This window comes from Vulpes lagopus, chromosome 16 (genome assembly GCF_018345385.1).
Source record: "Vulpes lagopus strain Blue_001 chromosome 16, ASM1834538v1, whole genome shotgun sequence".
Classification (NCBI taxonomy): domain Eukaryota; kingdom Metazoa; phylum Chordata; class Mammalia; order Carnivora; family Canidae; genus Vulpes; species Vulpes lagopus.
Genome location: NC_054839.1, coordinates 10,443,611 through 10,455,832, shown reverse-complemented (window position 1 = coordinate 10,455,832; position 12,222 = coordinate 10,443,611). Strand labels below are relative to the sequence as shown.

Below are 12,222 nucleotides of genomic sequence, written 5' to 3'. Positions count from 1 at the left end.
GTAATACACAGTAGATGCTATCATAATTACTTTTTGGCTAACTGAAGGAATGTGTCTTTCCACCATTATTTAAACCTATGGCAAATCTATTTATGTGTTTGTTTGCTTGTAAAGTAACTACAGAGGAAATTCTTCAACAATTGGATCCTGTTGTTTTTATACAATTTTTAAGTGTGATATCTAAAAATTGGCATGGATTTTCCATTTTTTTAAACTCTGGCTTTAGTAATTTCCATGTTTCAAAATGAATGCTGGAATGCTTTGGAGCAGTTAATTATTTTCAAAAGAATTATCTGCCTGGCATATGCTTTAAATTTTTTTTTTTTTTAATAGAGGCCAGGGGACAGGGGCAGAACGACAGAAAGAGAATCTTAAGGAGCTCCAAGCTGAGTGTGGAGCCTGACTCAAGGCTTGATCTCATGACCCTGAGATCATGACCTGAGCCAAAATCAAGAGTCAGAGGCTTAACCAATTGAGCCAACCAGGCGCTCCTATTTTTTAATTCTTAACAAAATATCCTATTTATAAATAACATTATGTAGGAGTTTGAGATCTAAGAAAATATGTTCTGAACTTGTTGCTAATATTGTATATTACAGTCCCAAACAATACCTCAGTATTTAAGAGTTGTATGGTTTCCAGTTAATCATTACTCCTGCCAGTAGAGAACACTGATTGAGCTGTGTATCAGAACACAAAGATTATCATCTCAGTTCAGTGATTAACCAACTTAATTACCCTAGGCAATTTACTTCGATCATCTGAGCCTCCATTTCTTCATTTGTAAAATGAGAAACTTTTCAGCTATTATTAAAAAGCAATTCCCACAATGACTTCATATTCACACCTTCCTATTTTTAAAAAAAAAGGCAATTCCCACAACTTCATATTCACACCTTCATATTTTTTAAAAAAGGTAATAATTAGAGGGAACCATGTGCCCATTGTGTTCTGTTCTCAGCTATCCACAGGACTCATCAATGCCAAATGCAATAGCTTAAGACATTGTGTTTAAATTGTTCTCTCAATTACTTGCAATGTCATCTCTCTCTACTAATATCAGACTGCTGTCACTGCTTGCTGCAACACACTTAGTTTTGGCCTTTGAACTACTGTCACTTATGAACATAAGTATGCTTATCATTACTTAGCCCCTTTTCAGGAAGTGTTTTCCCCATATTCTTACTTTATTTCATTTTTCCATCCATTCATTCAAAATGATTAAATCTGAAAGATCTATTCTATGCCACACAACATGTTAAGAATGGAGATGACCCAAAAGATAATCCCAAATCAGAGCCTTTACTAGCTAGGAAAGTAATGACAACAGTAAAGCATAATGAGCACTCTGAGAGCCAGCTACCAGCTCCTAGCATTACAAGAGCATCAAGTAGAAACATCACACATAAATCTGCAGGTGGTAGATGATGAGCACGGGGAAGAGCTTTCAAAGGGGTCATTGCTTGGAGTGACCACTAAAGGATCAACAGACACTCGATTTAGGGCGGATACACGCCCTGGCATCCTGGAAAGTAGAAATGCCAGAGCCCATGTTGTATGTGCACAGGAGAGAGAGAGAATAATGTTTTTACCCTTTCATTGGTAGGTGTAGCTATTCACAGCATTTTCTCAGGGGCTGTAAACAAGCACCTGTTACCATACCAAACAATTTTCAAACTACATTCTCAGTGATTGGCATATTGGGGAAAAAGACAAAAATCTGTGCTACCCCCAAACTGACACAGTGAGTCTGCTGTACTTTGAGCTGACTACAATCTGTCCCTCGTCTGAGAGACTGGCTAAAAAGGTCAAAAACACTAATTTACAAAAGAAGTCATTACTTATTTGCAAGATTTTCACAAAATATACTTATGATAATTTATAGTTAGATAGATACATGGATTTTTAATTATATATGTATATTTTTACTGTTTTCCCTTGAAGAACTGAACATAAGCAGAACAATGAGTTCTTGTAGCAAAATTTGGTCCATTTGGTGTAGAAAATATTCATAGAGGCTCAGCTACAACAAATGTTGTTTCTGAAGTTTGCATTCCATGAGGAAACTGTCAGTGATACAAAGAAGGAAGTACGCAGCATAGCAAATCTATATGCAACAGATAACACTGTACACCTAAGAGCATTTTGTTATTTACTACTTCAGTAAGTTTCTCTCCTATTTATATTGTATGTTCTCAGGAAAAGTCATAGAGGAATGCATTTCTAGTTAAACCCATGGAGTGAATCTCTCTCTCTCTCTCTCTCTCTCTCTCTCTCTCACACACACACACACACACACACACACACACACACACACACAGAGTTTTTGCACCCTTGATACCTTACTTAGGGCATTGCTTGCTTCATTCTTAGTGGCAGGCAGAAAAACAAGGCTCGTTTTCTTGCTAAAAGCTTAGACCTGCATTTAGAGGTGGTCCGTTTCCTGTGCTGACAGTGAACCTGCTCTGGCGGCTACCCGCCTCTTGGGTTCATTCCAGAGTATCATCTGGCTTCATTTTCACTCCTATTTGGCCTCTGCTTTCAGGATTAATTAAAAGCTCTTACGAATTGGCCTGGCTACTGCTACTGCTGGATGCTTTGGAATTCTTACCCCCACCCTGGAATTTGCAGAGAAGAGACTATTTATTGATTTTTTTAAACTTTTACTTGCTCTGTCTAGACTTTTACAGTGACTACAAAACAAGACAAATAGTCTGAGGCAGGAAATAATATTGACATCACACTACTTTCTATAAACAAGTAAATCTGGCACATTTTCTAAGAATTTCCCCTTACTACTAAGTTGAGAGTATTTTAATATGATTTTCCATTCCTTAATCCATTCCTTAATGGCTAAATAGACAATGCCACACCATAAAGAACTGAATTCATTGTGCATCAAATGGTAAAACTAAATATTTTTTTAAAATAGTGTATGTAACTTAATTGACAAAACATTATTTTCTTTTGAAAACAAATATTTTAAATGGTCACCATACCTAAATAGTTATATCCAAATAGTTCTTTAATTATATATTTGCCCCAACTTTTTTCCCTTAATTATATCACTCACTACTTTGCTGATGCGTGTAAGGGACAGCATGTGTGACAGGGATCTAGGCAAGGATTAGGCAATGAGAAATACATGAATGTATTTCAAAGAGCATCAGAAAAATAAAGTACCAGGACACAGAGGTTGCACTGATTAGTTCCAAACTGGAAATGTGAAAACTGTTTTGAAGTCATAAGATAAAGACTATTGCCCTTGATGTTGTGAATCTAGTCCTTAAGTAGTAACTCTTTTCCCCTTTGCTTGAGAAACTACAAGATCCAGGGTGAGAAGTTATCCGTAAGAAGTCAGTAGGCATGGCAGAGAATGGCCAAACAGAATTTGGGGCTAAGATTATAGATTTTCAGTCGGTGATTTTGCCAATTAATTAATATGTGGCAAGGAGTTCTTTCCTCTTCTCTTTCATACAGCTCATCATGCCCAACTTATGTGATCACATTATGGATTAGCAGCCAGGAATACAAAGTGCCTCATACATATGAGAAGCTCCAGGGACACCTGGGTGGCTCAGTGATTCACAGTCTGCCTTTAGCTCAGGGCGTGATCGTGGGGTCCCTGCAAGAAACCTGCTTCTCCCTCTGCCTGTATCTCTGCCTCTCTCTGTCTCTCATGAATAAATAAATGACATCTTAAAAAAAGGAGAAGCTCCAAATATGTTCATGTTTTCTGGCCATGGTTTGGCTGAGTTGTATAGCTGGGGAGCAGCAGTTCTTCCCACCCCAACAGGGTTCCATCCTTTGGGGTCAAATGATGTCAGGGCTCCATGGTGCTAAGAACATGGAGCTACCTTAAAAGTGAGGACCAGGGAAGGATGTAGAAAGTGCCAGAGTCCCAGTCCCCAGATACCCTCAACCACAAAGTATACCTCCCAGCGTAGTCGCTAGACCTAAGGGGGTAAGAGTCACTGAATCAGTAAAATTGAGATGACTGTCCTGCAGATCCCAGAACATATGGACAACTTGCTTCCTTGGAAGAATGACAAGAGTCTCTGATTACCTCTGGTGCTTCTTAGTCATTTCTACAGAAACAGCCTTCAGGGAAAGGAAACTCAAGTTCTCCACAGGTAGAGGTGTAGCAGCTAAAAGCTGAGCATTTCTTTGAAGACTCCAGATTTATCTTTGAAGAAGCCATGCAAAATTTGTGTTATATAGAACACATCTTTGGGAGATTTAATGTAAAACTAAGGTTTTCCAGCACTGGTCTCTAACCCAATGGATTTTGAGAATCTAAGTCCTGCTATAAACATGAATCCATGGATGTGGCTGTGAGTTTGTATTTTACAAAGCTCACCAGGTAATTCTCCCTATCAGAGAGATCGCAGCCTGGAAATGAACTCCCCAAATGTATGCTAGTGCTACTATTATGGTCACTGCACGTGACTGTGGTTTCTATTGGAGGGAAAGTAGACTGGTCAGGTTAAATCTGAGCTATCAAAATGATGCTAGGTATGATTTCTACACAGGCAACTACAGTGAATGCTGTCTGCGAGGGGCTGAATTGGCAGTGCTCCTCATTTTCCATTAACATAATATGATCAGGAGTCCCAGGACAGAATTCAGTCCTAATACAAGCTGTCCTAGCCACATACTCATCCACCCTGTTCTGAACTTGTCTCCTAAGCATGTACGCCTTGTAGCCAAAGGGAAACTAGACATCTTTTTCAAATATTCTGGACACACATGCATGTTGAAGATCATCTTGTATACTGATGAAGGTATAGATATGAATGTTTAAAAGCATAGAAATCACTGTCAGGGAGAACTGGGTTTCAACCTGACTTCTGCCACTTACGCATTGTTTCATCTTAAATGTCTTAGTTAACTTCCCTAAGGCTCTATCTCTTTGGCTAAAATACAGAGTGTAGAAATAGAATATGACATAATAACAGGTCGATGCAGGTATTAAATGAGAAGATAACAGGTATCAATTGTTCAGTAAAAGTCATTTACTACTAGTAGTAAGTAAGAGTTTTATGACATATGTTATTACATTCTCTTCTTTTGGTAAGTAAGGTCAAAAGAATTGCTATAGTATAACTGATCAAAAGAAATAACTCAATTTCTTTAAGACCCTTTCTCAAAATGGAGGATTTTCTTTGTTTTTTTTATGCTAGAGACACAGACATATTTTTTCTGTTCTGGTGAAAATCACTTTTGTATTAATTTTCATACGGGAATTCAGTTTATTCCGAAATATTTACTTATGTTTAATTTCTTAAAAATTCATAGCATATGAAAGGTTGATTTAATTGGTGGCTCAGGTGGGCCACATCCTTGAGATGGATATGCACAATGATTTAAAAAGAGATGCAATACAGTAATATAAATATATGGTATGCCACTATTTCAGATTTGGATGGGACACAATCCCCTGTATCAGAACTTCTACCGGGGATAGAAAGAAACCAGATATCACATGGACTTTCATTTTCTCTCTGCCATAGAAAGAGTTTATGCATATGGATGTGGATCTATATGTGCACATAGATTTATGAATGTGGGATTATAATATGTAGTAGTTGCTGAAATCATAGATAAGCATGGGCTAGGAAGTCAGACTTGACTTCAATTCTTGGTGCTCTCACTTACCTACCAGATGAACATATTATTTGATCTCTTTGGGACTGTGTCTTTATCTGCAAAATGGGGGAAATAATCCCTTTCAGGCTGCTCTAAATATTAGTTATAGAAGCAAAATATGTAAGATGTAATAGGTGCTGCACAAATGATGCTATTAATTTAGTTAAAAATCTACATGCACCCATCAGAGTATTTTCATTTCTTATTTAAATATTTTAAAGAGGGGATCCCTGAGTGGCTCAGTGGTTTAGCACCTGCCTTTGGCCCAGGGCACGATCCTGGAGTCCCAGGATCGAGTCCCACATCGGGCTCCTGGCATGGAGCCTGCTTCTCCCTCCTCCTGTGTCTCTGCCTATCTCTCTCTCTCTCTCTATCATAAATAAATAAATATTAAAAAATAAATAAATATTTTAAAGAAAATCTTTCCAACATGTATTTATCCAAATTTGTTCTTGCATCTCCCACCCAGCAGACATCTCTGCATGAATTCTGTTAAGTTAAACATAGCCGTCTGTCTTCATCCTTCAAAAAAGGTTTAAATATAAATCAAGAAGACTTCAAAGACCTTTGCATGAATTTGAGGTAGTTATGATTTTACATATGCTACAAAATTCCCTCTTGATAAAGTCCACAGAAGTTAAAAATTAATATTTTAAGTTCCACTGCATTTCTACTTTTAATCCTTCTGACCTTTCCATTCAAAATACTTCATCATGTTATGAACAGAATTCATAAGCCAATAATTCATTTATTTTCCAAGTACCCTAAAGCATAATTGCCAATAATATTTGGGATCGGCAATAGAAAACTAACCCAAATCCAACTCTATATTGTCTGTAGGCTAAGTGGTACCACTGAGTCCTACAAGCTGCTCTGGGTGGGATGACCATCCTGAAACACCCCCCATGGAAAAGAAAGCTATTAGTAATGACTCTGCCACAGCAGGGACATACTAGGATTGTCCTGAGCATCTGTGACATGCTGTCTCCTACCTCCACATCTCAGAACCAATGGCTCAGCCATTATAAGTATTTACTGGAAGCCCAGATTGAACCCTGTTCTCCATACAGGAAACTTCCATATACTTAATGCTTACATTTGCTTACTTTAGAGTTTTTCTAATTATCTCACTCTTGGGAAGAAGATTTCATTATTTGATACTAAGCTAGGAATAAATTTCTCTCCTTTCTCAGAAATGGTAATAAGGTGGCAGAAAAGTCTTCATCTTTTCTATTTCACCTACCAGATCATTTTTACATGCTCATCTTACAGCTTCTAGGAGATTTCTGCTATCACATTTGGCATTTTGCAACACCTGTTTCTGCCATAGGCCATTGGTCTTTTCATATTTCTTTAGGATATGAAGTGCTTTGCATAGTTAAATGACATTACCTGTTTCATAATTGCCTTAGGTCGCCATTCATTATCTGAGAAGAAGCCAAAGCTTTACTAGCAATGCTACCATGAACAAAGCTAAGACTCCCTTCTTTCTTCTTTAAAAGAAACCAGTTGCATCTAAAAGCAAGACTGTGTGTATTGAGTTGCTTCCTTATTTATCCTGTTTTCTTAACAGATTATACATAATCAATTCCAGGGATCAGCCTTGAAAGCAGGAGATACAGGTTCCTGAACAGACATAGCTCTGCCTGAAAGCTCTCCCATTATTAGGCTATAGCACATGCAAATCAATTAAGCAGAAATCGGACAATTGTAAAGGACAATTAAGAGAAATGAGGTCATGACAGTGACAGGCAACACTGATTGCTGGAAACACTGCCATCATACTGTGGCTTGATATCCAGAGATGTTTATAATAAATTCCCAGTTCAGAAGCAACAAAAGGAAGCAAAAAGGTTGGAAATTTTTTTAGTTGGGACTTTTATGCATTTTATTTTGACTCTGGACAGTTTTTAAATCTCTAAAAATAAATTAATGTCTGGCTAGAACTAATGGTAAAATGGCATCAACAATTTTTCTGCTTCTAAGTAAGATGCTAAAATTGAGTTTACTGACTGAAAAGTAAAATAAAAATGGAACAAGTGATTGGTCCTTGAAATGAATCATCAAACCTACGAAAATTGTTATTATGAGCAACATTACTACCCTGTGGCTAGTTACCTATTTTCCTCTCAAAGAGCAATTGCCACATAAAAGGAAGGCAAAATATATGTGTATGTACATAAAGCTAATGGGCAGGTTTTATAAATATGGGAAAGAGAAAATGAAATGCAGACCTTCCTCCATAACTGCTGTGTCTAGAGTAACTAAAAATTCTGCCAAATTGTATGTGATTCTTCACAGAAAACTCCATTTTTAGGATAAAATAATGAGCTGGAGCTAATATTCACAATACAAGAGGACTTTTAATATTTTTTTCAAAGCCATTCATGTCCTAGTACGGGTATGGTAAGGAGATGGCAAAGAACAGTTTCTGAAGTGATGCAAGGGCCCTGAGGTCAGAGGCACTCCTTTACCTCTTCCCTGTTTTGTACTGTACTTTATGTGTCACTGTTAAGTTTGCCAGCAGGATGCCTGATCTTCCAGCTAGTTTTACACTTCTAACAAGCTTTAGAATTCTCACATTCCGACTTGATTTTTAATAAAATGGAAACTTTAAATCAGCTTCCTGTGCTCGAAGCTATTAGAACACAGCAGCTTTCTTATGTGGAAGCTTTCTCCCTTCTTCGCTTCTATTCTATTGTTTCCCACCCACACAATATCTTTTCCTCACCTGGGTATTCATTCATGGAACAATCTAGACAGATTTTATAGCCTACACACACTTAAAAAAAAAAAAACAACTGCCTACAGGTTTTCTTCCACGCATGTGTCTCTTCCCTCACCCACACAGGCAACCAACCTCCATACTCACCTCCTCCTTCAACTTCCCCATTCTGTGTGTGATAGCTTGCTGTTTCTCTCTACTTTTAGCAGTGCTTTTCTATTTTTTAACTATTTCTCCATCATCCCATTCAGCAGCTCTTCTCCCTTTGTTTTTTAAATTTCCTCTTCTATATCCATTTGTCACAATGTTACTATCATCTGTCTAAATATAATATACGATGCACCATGCCTCCAACATATCGTTATTAAGTACTTACTCTGTTCTAGAAGGAGGCACCGGCCCTAAGAAGAATCTTCTTCACCCTTCCCCTTCACAATGTAATGAGAAAAATAGGGGGGAAATTAGCTATGAGTACCAGAGGGCTAGTTCTGGCAAACTGAGCTATATTAAATTCAACCCTTTCCATTACAAACAACTAGATCTATTGGATAAATGGTAACATTTAAAAAGGCATATCTGGGCTTACAAGAAAGAAAAACAGGTCCCCAAAGGTCAAAAGGTAAGAGAGAACTACAAATGGAGGGAGGGAAGTACATGAATTGACAAAATAGTGGTATGAATGGGGGCTAAGTGTCCAGTAGCTAAGAGCTTGAGTTTTCATGCTCACAAGAGGCAGAAAACCCTCTGGATCCTTCCAGAGCTTATGTAAGGCAGAAGCTAGAAAGTGACCCCATGCCTACAGCCATATTATAATCTAGATAAATTCCGGAGTGTAATATTGGTGAAGGGATAGCCAAAGAGATCGATTATGCACAACAGAGACAATAGGTACAAACCCAAATATGGACAGGGAATTAGTAAATGAGAAAAGTAGCATTAAATTTAGTGCATAACAGCACACAATAAATAGTGTTGGAACAACTGTTTAAATGTATGAAGAAATTTAGATTTATGCTTTACACTAAAACATTTCTAAGCTGTTTTTGTAAGATATACTTGACATACAATAAATTGCACCTATTAAAATGTACAGCTTGATAAATGTTAACATGTGCACAGAACTGCAATCAAGATAATGAACATATTGATTAGCCCCAAAGGTTTCCTTTATTTATTTTTAAGATTTTATTTATTTATTTGAGAGAAAGAAAGAGCACGAGCAGGGGATGGGGCCAAAGGGAGACAGAGAAGCAGATTCCCCACTGAGCAGGGAGCCCAATGCAGGAGTCTATTCTGGAATCAGGACCCAGATGTCTAACTGACGGAGCTACTGAGGCACTCTAACCCCTAAAGTTTCCTAATGCCTCCGGTAACCCTTTATTCTTCTCCCCAACCTTACTCCCAGGCAGTCACTGATTTCCTTTTTGTTGTTACAGATAAGCTTGCATTTTCTAGAATTTTGTATGCACAGAATCACAGAATATGTAATCTTTTTCATCTGGCTTCATTTGCTCAGCATAATTATTTTGAGATCCATCCAAGATGTTGTATATATCAATTTCTCATACTTTTTTATTGCTAAACAGTATTCATCATATGGATATACCACAATTTGTTTATTCATTTATCTGTTGGTGGAAATTTGGGTTTTTAGCAGTTTGGACTATTACAAATACAGTCACTATGTAAAAGTCTATTTTATGGGCATATGTTTTTATTTCCCCTGGTTAGATACCTGGAATGGAATGAATGGGATATATGGAAGGTGTCTGTTTAACTTTCTAAGAAACTGCCTGTTTTTCCAAGTAGTTCTACCATTTCTCATTTCCATCTTATTTAAATAAGAAATGAAAATACTCAGATGGTATTATGATAGCACACTCCTCATTCTGTCACACTGAGGAAAATCTCCAAATGCACATTTTGAATTTGCTTAGTCTACTTTCCCATGAGGTTACATTTTTCAGTCTGACTTGCCTTGAATATTTGTCTTAAAATTTTTTGAGGAAATAGAGGATATAAAACAGTGTACATAAATACTTTTTTTGTTCAATTTAGACAAAGTTTTCTCATAAAAACTGCAGAAACTTTCTTGTTAATCATGTAGATTATAATGCAGTTGGTGGATAAACTTACCCTGGTTTCGTGTCATTTACTACACAGTGATAGGTAAATGTTCCAAACATCTGAACTCCTAAAATTCCATAAAGAAGTAGAAAGAAAAGTAGGAAAATTGAAACGCTCCATATTTGTTCTCCTGATCGCCTAGGGGGGAAAAAAAGTAGGCAAAACTTAACAAAAATGTCGTAAGTTTTTTTCCTTAACTTATAATAAAAGCAGCACTTACTTTAAAATGTTTGTAATTCTGGTCCTTGGTAGCTCAAATCGGAAATAAATCCGGAATGCCCGAATCATAATTAGTGGCCGTGGGATCCGCAACATGCCCCAAGGTGACATCTGGTCAACTATATCAGCAATTTCAAATACCTGTAAATTAAGAGGTAAGAATAAACAAGCTCAGAGCTTCCCTTAGCTTTGCCTGTACTTATGACAAACTCAGATGGCATCAGAAGGTTCACCCTGCACTCTGCTCTGCCCTGTATTATTTTCCACTGAAATAAATTCTCTTTTGAACCCATCTTGAAGCTATAGCTATCTTCAGAGAAATGAATACATAAACTAATGTAAATGCTATCACTCTTATTCATTTTCCATATAATCCATTGAAGCACACTTTTTATTACAAAAACTAGTGCCAACTTAGAATAAGTATGCAGAGTCTTCCTAATGAATAATGTTCTTTGGTGGAACTTTTTAAATAGCTAGGTCATAAAGTCATGGAAACAGGGTTAAGATTATTATAAAAAAATAAAAAGGAATTGTACCATTTACTAACAGAGGCAAAATGATAATTAGAAAATGTTTTGTCAATCATATAACAGCTATTAAATGGAAAAGAACACATTAATATGCAGGATGAAATCAGATTGTTGGAGAGGTGAGCTTTATAAAAATGAGAGCTCATCAATAAGCATTAAGATGACTTTGCAGGATGGACTGTGAATTTATTCTATTCTAAATTTTTTAATGAATATGGCAACTTGAGTTGAATTAAATGCAAAAATCAAGCCTGAATGAATGCATGGAAATGAATTCTATTATCTAGTAAAATCCCACCTTTAGGCGTTTTTAATATATGTTCCCATCTTGCATAGTAAGGCATTTTCTATTTGTAATATGGTATTTTATGTTCATCCCAATATATCTGTATTTGCCAGCTGTTTTTAGTGAGGACTAAGTCACATAAATGACTGGAATTTTAATTTTTAAATTCAATTTTTTATTCTACAGATACATAAATATTGCTGTGTTCTGTCCTTTATTTCAATAAGTATGTTCTTACATCTTTTTAATAAGAATAATTTGCTCTAGTATTAATTCATGTCTGATTTAGAAATAATTCATAGATGTGACTGACAATGATTAAATGTTTTTAAAGTTATAAACATTTAAAATAATGTAATATTATAGAAAGTTTCACCCTCACATCTGACATATATTCATTACTATTTTTACTTAGATTTTCAATGCAAAACAGTGCACAGTTTGGAAAATACGCCCTTGTAATTTAAAGTTTTAATTACCTGTAACACCAATGAAACCCAAAGGCAGAAGACCATAAATCCATCAAAAACACACCAGCGATCTTTCACATAGGAACTATCCCCCTAAAAATAAATTTCACATGGAATTATCACGCAAAATTAATAATTTCAAAAAACATCTGTGGAAAGAAGGATCAAGTGCTAGTTGAGTATAAGCTATTCATAATTTTTGTATCACAATTG

The 12,222-nt window shown here is 36.4% G+C and overlaps 1 protein-coding gene across 5 annotated transcripts in view; it reads right to left on the bottom strand.

Moving 5' to 3' along the window:
- Positions 1-12,222, bottom strand: part of NALCN (sodium leak channel, non-selective) — a 314,412-nt gene that overhangs the window by 259,426 nt on the left and 42,764 nt on the right. For all 5 annotated transcript variants that reach the window (XM_041731319.1, XM_041731318.1, XM_041731317.1 and 2 more), the window contains exons 4-6: positions 12,019-12,102; positions 10,722-10,861; positions 10,511-10,639 (exon numbers count right to left, since the gene is read on the bottom strand). In XM_041731319.1, the coding sequence (XP_041587253.1) occupies positions 10,511-10,639; positions 10,722-10,861; positions 12,019-12,102 (353 nt within the window). The remainder of the gene's footprint in view (positions 1-10,510; positions 10,640-10,721; positions 10,862-12,018; positions 12,103-12,222) is intronic.